The sequence below is a fragment of the Elgaria multicarinata genome, chromosome 9 (genome assembly GCF_023053635.1).
Source record: "Elgaria multicarinata webbii isolate HBS135686 ecotype San Diego chromosome 9, rElgMul1.1.pri, whole genome shotgun sequence".
NCBI lineage: Eukaryota > Metazoa > Chordata > Lepidosauria > Squamata > Anguidae > Elgaria > Elgaria multicarinata.
In genome coordinates, this window is record NC_086179.1 from 29,572,573 (window position 1) to 29,591,289 (window position 18,717).

Sequence of the window (18,717 nt, forward strand, 5' to 3'; positions counted from 1 at the left end):
TATTTTAATAATAGTTCATTGTGTGGCATTTTTAAAGGGTGCAGAGATGTCCTGTTCTGTTCCTCATCTAATGCCAGGGTTGGTTAGTATCCTAATCCACAAGTCCTTGCATGCAGCGGCAGGCTACTGCTGTGGCCCCATTTGGTGCTAATATGGATTACATACAGGTTTACAGCCCCTATGTATATTTAAAATTCTCTTTCATTGCTGCCATTGCACACCCCAACTTATCTGAAGACAACAACATTGATAATCTTGTGGTTTAAATGAAGACTGCATTTTTTAAGAATTCAGAACAGTTTAGGAAGTCTACTTGGGCACAGATGTGGTGTATGTGAGTTGGTAAAACTGTCCCATTTCCCTTATCTCTCTCTCTTACCCCATCTTGCACTTAAAACAGTGCTTCAATATAGCAGGAGCTACATGGTTATGAACAAAGTATTCTTATTAACATAGATTTTCCCTAAGGTTTCTTTTGTACCAGATCAAAATTGATGTATTCAGCTATGCTAGGAAAGGTAGGGTTTGTTGTTCCCACCTCCCGAAATGAAAGAAAATAAATCAAACAAGAAGTGAGTATGTTTGTTTCCATGAGAACAAGACAAGCTATGTAAGGGTCTCATCATAACTTCCAAAGTGTACTTTATGTCATTTCCAGGGGTGGGTGGGGATTAAGGGCATGACTTCACTGATAACTAAGAGTTCCCCATTAGCAACATTCCTTCCTGCTTTCTATACTTCAGGTAAAAGAATTCAACTTTCGCTCCAAGTGCATCTATACAGCTGTGATGGTCCGCAGGGTGATTCTAGCCCAGGGAGACAACAAAGTAGATGACAGGGACTATTATGGAAACAAACGCTTGGAGTTGGCAGGACAGGTAAGTCTACTCCAGGGCTTTGACTCCACATGCTTAATGGTTGCAGGTATACACTAAAGTGTACTGCTGTAGTACACTGATATGGAATAACTGTCCCCTCTTAATTCCATCTCCCCACCCACCCACTTTAATATATAAATGTGTATGCTAATTCCCACTGAAATTAGTTGGGGCCCATATTGATCTATTAATCAAACCAACTGATTGTTTCAAGTTCTGTGGCCTGATTTAATAATAATAATAATAACCCTGGTTAACCAGGAACTGCCCTCAATTCAACCAGACACAGGCATTTCCTCTTTCGCTTTCTCTCACTTGCCCTCAATCACAGCATCTACAGGAGCTCCAAGGAGCTGCATGAGGACCATGTTCCCCTCAGTTTTTGGGTCTACCAGGCCTCTCATGTAAAGATGGGACATCCTACGTAGGATGGTTAACTTTCCCTAAATATAGGAAGACATTCTCCTTAGCAAGGATTAATGTTCTTACCTCCAAACTATTAGAGGACAGATTTAACCATCTCCAGTGAATAACAAGGTGGAGTCCATCTTGCATGTTCTGTTCCACTGTAGCTATTACCAAGAGGCCATAAGACCTAATATATTCTACTGCGCAGTTCTTTCCTGATCACTGTCTTCAGTCCTTTATGATTATTCTATTCCAGGGCATCAATAAGTCAATTACTGAGCAAGTGGCTAATTTCTGAATCTGGCTGTTTTCACTAGACCACTTATGATAGCCTGATCTTTTTTGTTTGTTTGATTAGAACCTTCACAGATTTTGTATCTTTCCATTTCTACTAATACATTTTCTTATTAATGTAGGTGTATTTAACATGGTGTACCAATGGTCTGTTGACTGTAAATAAAGATGGATTGGCACAGCATCCACAGCTGCTGTGCTTGCTGCTCATGTGGCCAGGGCAACCGGTCCCTTGCAGTAGCATTGCTGCAATAGTTGCACCTTTAATCGCTTATTTCTTTTCTTGTTTCATATCCTAATGTTCTAGAAACCCGAAACATAGTGTTTTCTTATTTAATGTTCTGAAAATTATGCCTAAAAATGGGGAGGGGGGGGACACTCTGCAAGTCTATGCACATTTAATTGAGAGATTATAGGCGCAAACCTAAGCACATCTAGACAGAAAAACATCCCCTGGCTGGGGAATGCTGGGAAATGTAGGATGTTTTTCTGCCTAGATGTGCTTAGGTTTGCGCCTTAATTGACTAAAAATTTGATAATGAATCAACTACAATTTCCTTTAATTAGATTGGCACCCCTACTTGTTAGTTGTGCAGCTAAAAATCATTACATGTAAAATGGCCTCCAAATGCTTTAGGTTGAGAAAACTCCTTCAACCTGTTACAGCAGGTTCTGTTGACTGTGAAGGGATTCTGAAATTAGCAATAATCACTGTCATGTGCTGAATAGACTACTAGTTATGACAGTTTGAATGCTTAGACTTCTGTGACTTCCTAAAAATACACCTTGTTTTCTGTCCCTTATGTATGTTTCACTATTATTAATACACGCTTGACTGTATTTTGCTGCAATTCACCAAAACATCTCACTTTAAATCTGTTGCTCGGGGCTTTCAGTTAGCTAGACTTTCTCATCTAAATGGCCTGCCTAAGCTGGCTGTGTTTCTGGTCTAAAAACCCTGTTGCTTAAAAAATTTGAATGAAAAAGACTGTTCCTGTATGAGGAGGCAAGCACAGCCGTCTACACAATGCGAAGACATAAAAGGCATTGTGTCTATAAAAATGTGTGAAAACAATAGCAGCTAATTTCACACCCCATGGGACAAGGGAGTACGAAATGTGCTTTAGCTTTAGATAACAGTCGTTTCCAGTAGCCAAGCTGGTTTACAGAGCCTCCTCTTCGTCTTTCTGCCCACTAGAGGCTTGGTAGGCCAGGTGCCAGCAGAGGTGTTAGCAAAACCTACTGATTCCAAGCTTAATCTTTTCACCTACCTTTTCTCTTTTCTTAATGTGTTCATTATTTGCTGAGCATTTCCCTCGGCTTTGTCCTCAGGTTTTGTTTGGCATTTTTTCCCCTTTCTTTCTAATTCAGCTTGCTTTGTATGGGTGAGATATGGAACAGCACCAAAATCCGGCACCCTGGAAAGGAAGGGATTTCTACCCTGTGACAAAAGAAAACCGCCTTGACTTCAGAGATTGACTAATCCCAGCTGTTCTGATAATATAATTAAGGCTGCCTAATGTCTTTAATTTTGCAACCAGTTTGTGTGAAAAGGAGAATTTGGCACTCTAAAGCCTTAAACACTAAATGGCAATCTCAAGGCGCCTAATTAGAATTCTCTGACATTAAGCTAATTGGTGAAACTGTATTTCAGCAGCTTAACTACTTTATTAATTTTTTCTTCTTCAGCATTTTCAATGGAAATCAATTGATGAGCTGTCACTTTCTCTCCCTTATGTTACCCCTCCCCACCCCTCAAGTTTAATTTGCTCTTCAATGCTCCTGTCTGAAAGACCTTGGGTTCACTATAAAAATTCAATGAATATTATCACTGGCATTCCATCCCTTTCTCTTTTTAATCACTTACTCTTGACCTAAAAAATGGGATATTGTGAAACTTTGCCACACTCTTACAGAGGGCCTGTAGATCTACAGGAATTAGCAAAGGAATGCTTTAGGCTAAAAAAAAATGTCAAGAAGTTTATGTACCCATACCTAACTTTATTACTTCAAGCAGAAGAAAACATTGGTGAAGTCAGTGGATACTTTTATAGTGTGTTTATGTGCTAACTTATTCATGAAATAGCCCGTTCACTAGTATTCATTATGTATCGAGTTATAGAATAGTAGAGTTGAAGGGGACTCTAAGGCCATTGAGTCCAACCACCCAGAGAGCTTTGGCTATTGGGTGGTATATAAACATGCAATAAATAAATAAAACCCCTGCTCAATGCAGGAATCCACCTTAAAGCATACCAGACAGGTGGCTCTCCAGCTCCATCTTGAATGCCTCTAGTGTGGAAGAGCCTACTTACCTCCCTATAGATAGGGAACTATATGGGAAGGTCAATAGCTCAGTGATAGAGCACATGATTTGCACTCAAATGTTTCAGGTTCTGACCCTGCCATCTCCAGATAAGGCTGGGAAAGATTCCTGTCTGAAATACTAGGAGAACTGCTGCCAGTCAGTGTTGGCAATATCAAGCTAGAGAGACCGGCAGTCTGCCTCTGTATAAGGAAGCTTATGATAGAGGCAGAAAGACATTTACCCCAAGCCATCCAGTGAGGATTTCTTCTGATGGCGATCTCATGGGAACCAGACCTGGAAGTGACCAGAGACTGAAAAGTAATGTGTGAATAAGAACATAAGAAGTGCAATTCTGGATCAGACTAAGGGTCCATCTAGTCTAGCACTCTGCTCACTCAGTGGCCAACCAGCAGTCCACCAGGAACTTCCAAGCATGTGCAACAGCACTCTTCCATCCATGTTCCCCAGCAACTGATGCATATAGGCTTACTGCCTCTGATACTGGAGGTAGCACATAACTATCAGGGCTAGTAACCATTGATAGCCTTCTCCTCTTGGTGGCCATCACTACATCTTGTGACAATGAATTCCATAGTTTAACTATGCACTGTGTGAAGTACTTCCTTTTATCTGTCCTGAATCTCCCACCGGTCAGCTTCATGGGATGACCCCAGTTGGGTTCTAGTATTATGAGAGAAGGAGAAAAATGTCTCCCTATGCACATTCTCCATACCATGCATAATTCTGTACGCCTCTAGTATGTCTCCCCTTGCCCTCCTTTTTTCCAAGCTAAACAATCCCAGCTGCTGTAACTTTTCCTCATCCCAGGTGAGATGCTCCAGCCCTTTGATCATTTTAGTTGCCCCTTTCTGCACTTTTTCCAGGTCCACAATATATATATATTTGTTTAGGTGTGATCAGAACTGTATGAAGTATTCTAAGTGTGGTTGCACCATGAGTTCGTATAAAGCCAGTGTGGTGTAGTGGCTAAAGTGTTGGACTGGTAGTCGGGAGATCCGGGTTCTAATCCCCACTTGACCATGGAAACCCACTGGGTGACTTTGGGCTAGTCACAGACTCTCAGCCCAACCCACCTCACAGGGCTGTTGTTGTGAGGATAAAATGGAGAGGAGGAGGAGGATTATGTATGCCGCCTTGGGTTCCTTGGAGGAAAAAAGGCAGGATATAAATGCAAAAATAAATTAAAAATATATAAAGGCAGTATAATACTGGCAGTTCTTCTTCGTGGTCTCTATGCATCACACATATGGGCTTTGCGCCTGCGCAGAGACCAGACCGGAACCTTCTATAGCTGAGTGGAACGTTTTTGGCGGGAACCCCTCCCCCACGCTACCGTGCATGTCCATGGGGTTCCCGCCCTTACCTCAGTTCTTCGTCGTCCGCCATTGTGCACAGACCTGTTTAACCGAACCTCTAGCGTTTTTCTTATTAACTTTATTTTCTCTTTTACGATCTTCTTCGTTTTTCGATCGTATCAAAGATTTATCTGTAGACCATATATTTTTGGCATCACTAAAGCCTTCAACAAGAAAATCTTATGCGGCAAAGTGGCAAAGATTTCAAACTTTTGCCTTGGAAAACGATCAAGCACCTGAATCTTGCCCTTTAGCGTTAATCCTCAAATACCTACTGACACTTTATCAGCAGGGACTCGAACTCACTTCCATCAGAGTTCACTTAGCAGCTATTACGTCTTTCATCGAGGCATGATTGGTTTTACACCTTTTGTGCATCCAACATCGAGGAAATTTTTAAAAGGGCTTAAAAATATGATACCGACAGTAAAGAGTATCGTTCCACCATGGAGCCTATCAGTGGTGTTACAGGCATTGACAAAGAAGCCCTTCGAGCCCATGGCCTTATCTGATCTTAGGCTTCTAACATTCAATACTGTCTTTTTAGTAGCCATCACTTCTGCTAGGCGTGCAAGTGAGCTTAGAGCTCTCAAGATAGTTGCTCCTTACACTATCTTTCACAAAGATAAGGTTGTGTTACGCACAGACCCTGCCTTCTTGCCTAAGGTAGTGTCAACCTTTCATCTGTCCCAATATATCACTCTACCAGCTTTCTTTCCGAATCCTACATCACCTGTAGAGTCTGCTTTACATACACTTGATGTAAGGAGAACTCTTGCCTTTTACAAGGCTAGGACAGGGAATTTTAGAAAAACAAAGCAATTGTTTATTTGTTATGGGGAGCCTTATAAGGGACTCCCTGTTTCATGTCGGCGTCTGTCACGCTGGATTGTAGACACAATTGAACTTGCCTACTCTATCTCTAAACTAGAACTGGTGAAACCTGTGACAGCTCATTCTACCAGAGCTGTCACAACATCTGTGGTTTTCGGCAGAGGTGTTCCTTTGACAGAAGTCTGTAGAGCTGCAACGTGGTCCACTCCATCCACGTTTCTTAGGCACTACAGTTTGGGCACCCGTGCGAGGCAGGACTGCTCATTTGGGAGGACAGTGCTCTCGGAGATCTTCAGATGATGCACCAACCCACCTCCAAATATATGTCAGCTTGCTACTCGCCCATATGTGTGATGCATAGAGACCACGAAGAAGAAATGCAGGTTGCTTACCTGTAACTGTAGTTCTTCGAGTGGTCATCTATGCATTCACACAACCCACCCACCATCCCCACTTGGTGGTGTGAGACTTATAAATGACACATGTGGAATGTACTTGTATTTTATTTACACTCATGTTTATGGGGGCACAATGTCGGACTCCTGTAAACTGAGGTAAGGGCGGGAACCCCATGGACATGCACGGTAGCGTGGGGGAGGGGTTCCCGCCAAAAACGTTCCACTCAGCTATAGAAGGTTCCGGTCTGGTCTCTGCGCAGGCGCAAAGCCCATATGTGTGAATGCATAGATGACCACTCGAAGAACTACAGTTACAGGTAAGCAACCTGCATTTTTATTCTCAACTCCTTTTCTGACTATGCCTAACATGGAGCTTGCCTTCTTTACAGCGGCCACACACTGGGTTTGCAACACTGGTCCCTCTCTAAAGTGTCTTTCAGAGTATAACTTGTGAAATCTGGAGCATGCACTGTTGATAGTAAAACAACCTGTGTTTACTAGGCTTTATGTTTTCTGGGGAATCTAGGCTTGGAAAATATATGAATTATATATTTGGCAAATTTAATATCTGCATGGGTGTGAAGTCCATGGCTGAACAGGGAATTAAACCCCAGCCCTATTCCATGATTGAATCCATGGAATATGGTTTAGTGAGGTTTATTCACATAGTATTTACTTGCCATAGCATGATCCTTTAGGAATGACATCATGATGGAGATCCATGGGAAACATGATCCTATTTGGTGTCAGGAATGAATGGCCATCTAAAGTTAAAAAAAAGAAGCTAACTTCAGAAGTTGATTTGAATTATCACCGCTATGTGCAATTGACACAGAAGCCCTTCTACTCTAAAACCTTAATTGGACCTCTTTGTGGAGTTCAAATGGGGCAATTTTGGCTTTAATTCCAGAAAAATGCAACTTTGTAAAACTCATATGTTGTTGGTTTATATTATGCCAATAGATTGAAAGGCAAAGGAAGTTTCAGTGCCCTGTGCTATGTGCAAACCGGCAGAGACATGATGATGGAAAGATGGCGAATATAGTTAGAGAAAATGTTCATAGAGTGAGTGACTGGCCCTCAGCCAAGTGGGGTGGAGTAGTGCTTATACTTCTAAGGAAATGGAGACAGTTTTAAATTGGTTTCATTCCATGCAGGAATTAAATGATGCAATAGACTCCAGAATGTCTTAACAGGGCCTGCTTGAATACCTAGTTTGTTTAGCGCTTAACAATACGTTGTATACTGGGAACTTGTATTTTTGGCATTCTTGGGCTGCTGTATTTTTAGTCTTCCTGACACTTAGAGCTGCTGTAAAACCAAGATTTGGAATAGAATTGCCAAGTTCTAAAGCTGATACTTTACTTCCAGGGGATAAGGCTAAGATTGGGGTTTGGGGAGGAAGCATTCAATCTGCAGATACTTTGTCATGTAAACGTTTAGATGGTTTAAGATACCTCTAAAGTTTAGAGGTAGAAAATGGGGGGAATGTAAATGGGCTAATGGGTGGGAAAATTAAAAGAGAAGTGTGACATTAAAAATCATTAGTAGTGAAAGAATGACTTGGAAGGATATTACTGGACATAGAACAAGGAAAGACACATGATACTGAAAGTCTTTCCAACCATATTGGTGGCAATTCAGGGCGATGCTTTCGGAGTTGGCCGCCATCAATTACATACTTCAGCTGCTGAAGCTGTTATAACTTATCTATACATAAGCAGTTTTGAAGGTGAAAAATGGGTTGGGGTAATTCTTATACAGCGATGTAACCTACTTATTTAAAAAGCTCTGCAGTGTCAATGAATGGCCATTTGGGTATGGGTTTTGGAATCTAAATAAGGCTATTCTGATGTTGCCATGTTTGTTTGTTTGTTATAGAAATGTATCGTATACTGTCCTTCAATAGAAATCCCCAGCATAGTTTACTTAAAAGTTAAGCCATTTTGTTTCAAGGGTTCTTAAGAATGTGCTGACTTGGTCAGTTGGAAATGGCTAATTCTTACAGCACTTGTCTTCGTCTGTAAACTGTAACCACTTGTTTCTGCTGAATAGTGGTCACTAGGGTAGAATATGGAAAATGCCATTCTCTTACCAGGGCTATAACAAAGGTCATCCAGTTCAGAAATTTCTGTTGTGGTTTATGTTTCTAAATCATTCAGTTGCCTACTGCCCTAAATTCTGTTTTTCTCCTGCAGCTTCTTTCCCTTCTGTTTGAAGACTTGTTCAAAAAATTTAACTCTGAACTGAAGAAGATTGCTGATCAAGTCATTCCCAAGCAGAGGGCAGCCCAGTTTGATGTAGTTAAGCACATGCGGCAAGATCAGATCACCAATGGTATGGTGAATGCCATCTCTACTGTAAGTATTTCATTTGCCCTTGAGAGGTGTAGGGCAGCCTTGACCCACCTGAAATTTGCCCTCCAGATATGTTGGGCTGCAACTCCAGTCACCATTGGCTAGGCATAGTGGGAATCATAATCCAACACAGCTGGAGGGCACCAGGTTGAGGAAGGCTGCTGCTGTATATGGTCGCTCTCACCTGCAATCACCAGACAGCTCTTGAAAGGGTTACTTTAATTTTAACAGATAGCTTTAAACCCAGAACTGTGTGTTGTCTCATGACTCTTTCAACAACACTGAATCATTACATTTGCCAGCCTTTCTCCTTAAATATTAGTCCTATCTTCTGGCAGACAACAATTATTATGTTCATCGAAAGCACATGATTGTTTTTAGATCTGAGGATGTGGACCATGTGCTTGGCAAGTCCAGCCCACCACCTGTATGGCTAACCCTTGCCCCTCTTGGCTTATTACATTTAGCAGGGAGGAGATGACTGGCTGGGTCCCAGTGATAATAAATGCCTCACTGAGTAGGTCTTGCAAGCCTCATTCCAGTGGTGAGTGGGCCTAAAGGCAAAAGAGAGTGGAGACCAAGACACCAAAAATACATTCAACCATTTTAGAATGGGGTAAGGGGGGGCTGCACAAAAGCATGGAATCCAGCAAACATTTGGCACTTGGGGAAAAGGGGGAGGGGCCATTTGGGGAACCTGGGAAGGCCGGATTTAGCCCTCATGAGGGCCAGATTTGGCCCTGCAGGCCTGAGGTTTTGTTGTATTATGAATTTGTTGTTTTGATTCTGTGAACTGCTTATAGTGCAGCCTATAAATACACAATCTATTTAGAAGTGCCAGTCCAGTCACTTCCCAGATGCTTCATGAAGTTTGAAATGGGCCTGAGATTATTGGGAGTCCTGTCTGTAATAAACTAATCAGCAAAGTCTGTGGCAAAGCCTCGGGACATTGAATTTCACAGTAGTCCTGGTGACAGTGTGTTGTTACCATTCATGCAAAGATCCCCCAGATTCCCTTTGCAGATAGATGAAAAGATAAAGCCATTTTGCCACTACAGCTAAGGGGATCCGTGTTTTCAGAACGGATTCTGACTGGAAACTGGGAAGTTGCTTATGTTGCATTTTGCTAGACTGACGTCATTCCTGACCTTTAGGGGAATTGGTCGCTGAAGAGATTCAAGATGGATCGTCAGGGTGTGACTCAAGTACTGTCCCGCTTGTCCTATATATCTGCTCTGGGAATGATGACAAGGATCTCTTCTCAGTTTGAAAAGACAAGAAAAGTGAGCGGTCCCCGATCTCTGCAGCCATCTCAGTGGGGCATGCTGTGCCCGTCGGACACTCCTGAAGGAGAGGTAAAGCATCATGAGCTTAATTTCCTCTCCCTTGTCGCAGTTTGTTATGCTGAGCAATTCGTGACACTTGAACAGTTATGTACCAGTGTGGAATTTACATCTTTATTTTTGCTGTACCTAAAGCTGCCAGACTACTTGGCATTTCATGCAGTGTCCTAAGTACTGCTAACATACCTCTTGAGAGTTTGTCCGTTGCAGTATTTTATAATGAAAAGCAGCTGAGAAATTTCTTAAAGAAATTATTGCTGCTGTTAATGCTATTGTTGTTAGTAGTATTAGGATCAGCAGAGGGGCAAGCATGCTTAAAGGCAAAGGTTTTACTAGTGGCTGTAGCTCCAGCCCCTACTTGATTGAGGCTGCAGTTCTATATCTACTCACCTGGGAGTAAGCCCCATTGTACTTAGTGGAATTTACTAGTAGACATATATATTTCCTGGGCAAGGTGCTTGAGCGGGTGGTTGCAGTGTCGACAACTCCAGGCTCTCTTGAATGAAACGGATTATCTAGATCCATTTCAATCGGGTTTCAGGCCTGGTTTTGGAATGGAAACTGCCTTGGTCGCCCTGTGGGATGACCTCTGCCGGGAGAGAGACAGGGGGAGTGCGACCCTGTTGGTTCTCCTGGACCTCTCAGCGGCCTTCGATACCATCGACCATGGTATCCTTCTGGATAGGTTGTCTGAGCTGGGAGTTGGAGGTACTGCGTTGCAGTGGTTCCGCTCCTACTTGGATGGCCGATTCCAGAAGGTGGTGCTGGGGGATTATTGCTCTGTGCCGTGGCACCTAAGCCATGGGGTTCCACAGGGCTCTATCTTATCCCCTATGCTGTTTAACATATACATGAAGCCGCTGGGGGAGGTTATCCGGGGATGTGGACTGAGGTGTCATCAATATGCAGATGATACCCAGCTCTACCTTTCCTTTTCATCAAATCCAGGTGAGGCAGTGGCTGTTCTGAACCAGTGCCTGGGCACGGTAATGGACTGGATGAGGGCTAATAAACTGAAACTCAATCCAGACAAGACGGAGGTACTGTTAGCGGGTGGTTCTTCTGTCCGGCGAGGTGATGTTTGCCCTGTCCTGGACGGGGTTGCACTCCCACTAAAGGATCGGGTCCGTAGTTTGGGGGTGCTCTTGGATCCAGAACTGTCACTTGAGGCACAGGTGAACTCAGTGGCAAAGAGCACCTTTTATCAGCTCAGGCTGATATACCAGCTGCGCCCTTATCTGGACAGAGATAGCTTAGCTACAGTTATCTATGCTCTGATAACCTCTCGTTTGGATTACTGCAATGCGTTATATGTGGGGCTGCCTTTGAAAATGGTCCGGAAACTTCAACTGGTGCAAAACAGGGCAGCACGCTTACTAACAGGGACTGGCCGACGAGACCACATTACGCCAGTCCTTTTCCAGCTCCATTGGCTGCCAGTCCAGGTCCGGGCCCAATTCAAAGTGCTGGTATTAACATTTAAAGCCCTAAACAGCTTGGGGCCAGGTTATCTGAAGGAACGCCTCCTCCCATATGTACCTGCCCGGACCCTAAGGTCATCCTCAGGGGTCCTTCTCCGTGAGCCCCTGCCAAAGGAAGTGAGGCAGGTGGCTACCAGGAGGAGGGCCTTCTCTGCTGTGGCACCCCGGCTGTGGAATGAGCTCCCTAAGGAGGTTCGCTTGGCACCTACATTATATGCTTTTAGACGCCAGGTGAAGACCTTTTTATTCTCCCAGCATTTTAACAATCTATAAATTTTAAATAACATGGTTTTAAATTTGTAATTTTGCATTGCCACTGTTTTTATCTGGTTGAGCTTTTATATTGTATTATATATTATGGTTTTATACTGTTGTTTTATACTTGGAATGGTTTTAATTTTTGTGAACCGCCCAGAGAGCTCCGGCTATTGGGCGGTGTAGAAATGTAATAAATAAATAAATAAATAAATAAATTTGCAGTTAGTATAGGAGTTCATATGAATTCATTGTACATGCACTGTTCTTCCATTTTTATTAAACGTACTTTTTGTTTTCTTCAGGCTTGTGGCTTGGTTAAAAACCTAGCCCTGATGACGCACATTACTACTGACATGGAAGATGGCCCTATAATTAAATTAGCTGGTAACCTTGGAGTAGAAGACGTAAACCTCCTGTGCGGAGAAGAACTTTCATATCCAAATGTGTTCCTCGTTTTCCTTAACGGTATGGCACTTCTAAACAATTCTTTTTAGTCTAGAAAAATAAATAGAATATTAAATACAAGTGTCTGCCCTCCTCAGCTGGGCTTGATTCAGTGATATTTTGTAAAATGAGATTTTTATAGGGTGGCCTTGGATGACGACCCAAGCAAGCAAATGGAATGGCTCCTTGCTGTAATGCAGTGTTTAGAGTTCACCACATCACTATGGTATAATCTAGATGTGTTTCTCCCTAGAACTGACTTTGGGTTAGCTGCTCATGGTGGGTTCCTGCGGCGCTATGGGAGCAGCTTCTGAGGGTTTATCCTGCTGTATAAATGTAGCAATTAATTACCAGAGTCTTGTGGATGGGGCCAGTCACACCGGTCCTTTGAAATGAAATCAACAGCCTCTGTCTTAAATGGGGGTGCCATTTCATGTTATCAACTTAATGATTGGCTCCACCCATGTGACTGTGAATCTTTAAATGTTACTCATGCCATGGGATGAACTGTTAGAAGAGCAGCTTCCATATTTAAAAGGTACTGGAGTGCAGACAACATGTGGGGTAGCCACTCATGCATTGCCATAAAAGAGGAAATTGATCACCGGATAAGAGGGTGACAATTTGCATAACGTTTGCATATGCTAATTTTTATATGTAGTTGAATATGTAGAAATTATTTAATTAGAAATGCCATACATTTCACCATGGACGAAGGCTGACAAGTTGACCTGTGTGCCTGTGCAGTCAACTGTCTAGGTAAATGTAAGTGGGCAACTTGTCCTGTCCTCAAATAGAGGATTGTTCTCTATAAAATAGAATACCTAGACTACAGAGTGATTGAAGTTAGCATGTTTATTTTACTTGTATTTAGTAAACCATACTAAAAAAGTATCCTATGTTAATCTCCCCCCAATACACCAGGGGTAAGCAACTTAGTGCCTGTGGACAGCAATGTGCCCAGAGACACCTTTCTTGGTGTCCACCAAGGTGCCCTACCTCTCCCACTTAAAATAAAATTAGCACATTTTCTTAATTTTCTTATTGCTATGAAATCGGCAGGGCTGTCCCCACCATTAGGTAGAGTAAGGCTGTCGCCTCAGGCGGCAGATACTGGGAGGTGACAGCAAGGTGCTGGAGGAGAGAGCTGTGGGCCACACAGCCTGCCTTGTGTCTCCTAAGCTAGCCTCCTGCCTTCAGGTGTGATAGAGGATGCTATCTCATTACCATTATCAAAGAAAGATTAAATTGCCAGTACAGTCCTGCACATAGAATGGGAAGAGGTGCCATCTTGTCCTTTGCCTCAGGCAGCAAAATGTCTTAGGACAGCCCAGAAAATAGGTTTCTGTTGGTGCTGAAAACTGTGGGTTCAAAGGAGTTGTGTTGGGGCTCAGACCCCTCCGTTGCCTTTTACTCAGTCTTTTGAGTAGGTTACTTGTCCTTTGCTATATATCCCATGGCAGTCATTTTGTGGCAGTGCCCAGGATAGCTTATCAAACTGTGAAATGTGGCCATAGTTCAAAAAAAGGTCACCTATCCCTGCGACACACCACAAGTATTTGACCTGAAATATTTATGCGGGGAAATTAAATCACACCTCATATGATTTAAATGATATATTATGTAAACATTTTTATTGGAATACTCGTAAAAGTCAGTAGCATGTACTTCCCTTAAATTGCTGAAAACTGTTGACACATTAATACGTTTTAGCAGCCCAAAGAACTGTGTATGATATGCTGGCAACCACTAATCTATTTCAACAGAGTTCAGCTCTCTTCCATTGAAGTTGTTGGGGCACCTTCAGTTTCACTGTCACTACCTACTAATTCTATTTCACTCTGATATATATATATATATATATGTATTTCACTAGCATATCCATATTCTCTCATGTATTTTCTATTATGGATAAACACCTAAAATATTAATTATGATTGTCAAACTTTCCTAATACAGTATTTGCAATTGGCACCTATTCATTGTTTTATGTGTGTATGTTCTGTGTTTTAGAATTTTAAATTTGTATACTCGTTTTTATCTTAATTTTAGAATTTCTGTAAACCGCTCAGAGAGCCCTGGCTATGGGAGCGGTATATAAGTGCAATAAATAAATAAATAAATTGTTAGTAAAGAACTTACAAAATGGAAAAAAAATTCCTCCCCACATCACCAGTTAAGGATTCATAAATTCTTTGGAGTACAGTACAGAAATCGTAAATACTCTTAAATGTGGATAAATATTTAAGACTGGAAGCAAAGGATGTGCAGGATCACTGTCTTTCATCTATGTAGAAATAAAGCTACATTTTCTATTGAACCTTCTGGTATCCTCACACTTGGAGTCTTTGACGTCGGAGGAGTAGGGGAATATATGCATGGAATATATTTTTCTCTTGTTGCACCATCTTTGGAATTGCCTCCCCAACAAGACCATTCAAGAAGAGAAGCCTAAATTCTTCATAGAAGTAGCAACCAGGCTAGCAGACTCTTTTAAGCCTCTTCAAGTAATTGTAGGTTGTTTCAGGGTGAGGGTTATTTTATAGTAACACAGCCTTCCCTAACCTGCTGGCTCTGGGATTATGAGAATTGTAGTCCCAACACATGTTGAGGGCACCATGTTGAAGAAGGCTGTTATAAAGTTTCTTATAAATCATTTGAGTGTTGTTATTATTATTATTATTTATTTATATAGCACCATCAATGTACATGGTGCTGTACTGAGTAAAACAGTAAATAGCAAGACTCTGCCGCATAGGCTTACAATCTAATAAAATCATAGTAAAACAATAAGGAGGGGAAGAGAATGCAAACAGGCACAGGGTAGGGTAAGCAGGCACAGGGTAGGGTAAAACTAACAGTATAAAGTCTGCACAACATCAAGTTTTAAAAGCTTTAGGAAAAAGAAAAGTTTTTAGTTGAGCTTTGTTGTTGTTGTTTCGGTCGAAAAAAAGGTGTAGACATTTCAATCATACCCCTTTCTGGTCTTGCATGACCTCAGCTTTGCTGGGTCATTGAGTACTCTGAAATGTTGCAGACTTCTGAATTGCTTGCTACCTAGGCAGGTGCTTTCCTTGATAGGAGTGATTATTTGAACTTGCCCCGGAAAGGCTGCTTATACATATTTAAATAAATAAATAAATAAATAAATAAATAAATAAATAAATAAATAAAATAGTCTAAATAATAAAAGCAGCCTTTGGGAAAGGCCAGTTAAGTACCTGACATTCATTCCTAGGAAATTCATGCCCCCTCCCACCCTTCTATTGAGTGGTGAAATTTGAAGTCCTAAGAAAGAATGGAACTGGAGCAAGCATACTATAGCCAAGCTGACAGCAACATGGGCTGTTCATATTGTAACCACTGAGAGCCACTGTTGGCCCCGTCCATCCAAAAGGTGACAGAATTGTGCAACAGGAAGAACAAGATGGTAATGCGTAACGTAACTGCTTTTTTGAACAGGCAACATCCTTGGTGTCATTCGAGACCATCAGAAACTGGTCTACACGTTTCGACTGATGCGTAGAGCAGGATACATCAATGAATTTGTTTCCATCTCCACAAATCTTACAGACAGATGTGTGTATATTTCCTCTGATGGAGGAAGGCTGTGCAGGTAAGCATCGTGGAATACACTCTTTCTGGGCTGTTATATCAACACCTCCCATCACCAAATGCAGTATCATGTTTACTCAATTGATTCACAAGAACTGGTTTTACACACACCCATACTACAAGTTGACCGCAAAATAAACATTTAGTGAAGAATAATAATGATAATGATAATGATAATAATAATAATAATAATAATAATAATACATTTCTTACCAGCCTCTCCATTCTGATTGAGGCGGGGAACAACAGTAAATATAAAATCAATCATGTGAATTGGAGAGCCAGCTTGATAGACGTATGTTTTAGCAATAGAAAGGCAGCACCAGTATAATTGATACTGGATCTTAACTAATTTTCCAGTTTTGCTGGGGCTCCCTCCCCAAACCTCGCAACCGCCCTTTAATCCTTTGGGAGTTGTTCAGAACTCCACTTCAACATTTGAAAGCGCTAATTAGCCTCTAAACTATTAGCTTGGACTTTGGGAGTAGAATGCCCAAGTATATTGTAGTTATTTACTGCACGCTACAAGAGCATCTTGTACAAATAGCAACAGCCCTTGACGTTTCAACTGTGCATGCCATTCTTTGTATCTGTGTTTCTGGGTGGTGGTGGTAGTGGTGGTGGTGGTAAAAGCCTTTCAGAGTTCAGGTTTCTATTTGAAAGCTTATCGTTTTAGTGTGCTGTAAATGGTGAGCAATTTTAATGCTTTTTCTCTAACATGGAATTGGAATTCTGTAGATACCTTAACTGAGTGGTATATTGGTTAATCAATATGTTCTCCTGCTCACATTTCCAAAGTGTTGTTTCCTAACTGTCACATTAGCAGCTGCATTACAAACAGCAGTATTTGTTTGAGTGTGTAGGACTTCTGCTTGGCATAACAGACTTTATTCTTTTTGTATATCAGCTAAATTATTATCAAGATTTATAATCTTGAATAATGCCATTCAGTAGTAGGAGAACTGTCAACTTCAATCAGTTGCTTGGTATAATCAACTAAAGCTTTAATCTCAGATTTAAAATGTGGCCCTGATTGATAATATAATTGGCAGAAGCCAAATTGCGGTCTGGGTCTCCTGAAGCGCTTTACTAACCTGCAGATCATTTAGGCTCCGGTTATATCTTGCCAGTGTTGATTGAGTAGCTTTTCTTTTGCGTGTGAGTTTGAAACCCAATAGTCCATCTAGGCCAGGAGAGGGGAACAAATGTGGTCCTCTTCAGGTCTCAGTCCAGTGCTCTGCTCCAGATGGCCACTCTACTTCCAACCACCTATTGTCTGTCAAGATTGATCTATTCCAGCAGGCCTATCCAGTAGAATGTTTTTAGGATGCTTTTAGGATGTTTTTAATCAGTATTTTATGCTTATTGTTGTTCCCCGCCTCGATCCAATCGGAGAGGCGGGTAAGAAATATATTATTATTATTATTATTATTATTATTATTATTATTATTATTATTATTATTATTTTGTGTAGTTTTTACCTTCATTCTAAAAAAATTGAAACGCCTCTCCTACAACTTAGTTACTGGCAGAAAGAAACCTAAGCTGCCATGTGCTGGTATTTTTTGCCCTGTGCCCTTTTTCCTTTTGTCCTGCGCACTGCTGGGATGCAGCCCCTGAGAGTTTCTCCAAAATTTGACCCTTGGATTTGAATCTGAAATTGAAAATAGCACCCTAATACACACTGCTGGGTGGCTTTAGTGAATAAACGGATTTTCTGCAATAAGTGGGACTTCCTTATTCAACCTCACTGTTGGGAACAGTTCTGCAAGCGCAATGAGAGGTGCATACGGCTCTGTCCCCAACACTGAAATGAAAGGGGACCCCCCTGATTGTATTCTGTGTGTGAATTGGAAGCCCTGAATCTCTCTAATAGGCAACTGCATATTTGATCTTTCGTGTTTTCTTTAATAAACTTCCCTAACTTTTAAAAAATGTGCAGTTGTTTCATTATTAGGATATAAAGGCATGCTGTATTAAAACCACTAGTCCATTCTTCTTCAGTGTACCCTAATTATACTTCCCCCCCCCCATCATATCCCTCAAGGTGGTCATCTCCACTATTGGTGCCACCTTTGTTCTCACCTCAGGGTGTAGTATGCTCACTATGCGCTGGTTAACTGCCTTCCTTTCTCCTAATCTAGACCCTACATTATTGTGAAGAAGCAAAAACCTGCAGTTACAGAGAAGCACATGGAAGAACTGGCACAAGGTTATAGGTAAGCAGTGCAACAAGATGCATCATGTCTGTTTCTTTCTCTAACTGTACAAAAAAATAGGATAAACAGCATTAGATATTCCTGTAGAAATTTTTAAAAAACAGTGTCCTTTGATATAGTTCACATTGTTTTGTGGAAATGGCTGTAGATCAGCGGTAGAGCACATGCTTTGAATGCAGAAAGTCCCAGATTCAGTCCCTGTCTCCTCAGGGAGGGCTAGGTAAGTTCCATGTCTAAAATCCTGGAGACTCACTACCAGTCAGGGTAGACCTGCCCTCCAGATGTTTTGGCTCTCAGCTCCCACCAGCCCCAGCCAGCGTGACCAATGGTCAAGAAGGCTGGGAGTTGCAGTTCAGAATATCTAAAGAGCACCAGGTTGGGAAAGGCTGTGTAGACGTTACCAAGCTAGATGGACTAATTGGCTAGCGCTGTATAAGGCAGCATCCTATGTTGTTCAAATTCTCCTTTCATGCTAGCGCAAGAGCCTCTGCATTACAGAGTTTT

The 18,717-nt window shown here is 41.7% G+C and overlaps 1 protein-coding gene across 3 annotated transcripts in view; it reads left to right on the plus strand.

Moving 5' to 3' along the window:
• POLR3B (RNA polymerase III subunit B) overlaps nt 1–18,717 on the plus strand; it is a 78,637-nt gene that overhangs the window by 19,947 nt on the left and 39,973 nt on the right. For all 3 annotated transcript variants that reach the window (XM_063133419.1, XM_063133420.1, XM_063133421.1), the window contains exons 12-17: nt 744–878; nt 8,695–8,856; nt 10,008–10,208; nt 12,238–12,400; nt 15,842–15,995; nt 18,139–18,213. In XM_063133419.1, coding sequence (XP_062989489.1) covers nt 744–878; nt 8,695–8,856; nt 10,008–10,208; nt 12,238–12,400; nt 15,842–15,995; nt 18,139–18,213 — 890 coding nt within the window. The remainder of the gene's footprint in view (nt 1–743; nt 879–8,694; nt 8,857–10,007; nt 10,209–12,237; nt 12,401–15,841; nt 15,996–18,138; nt 18,214–18,717) is intronic.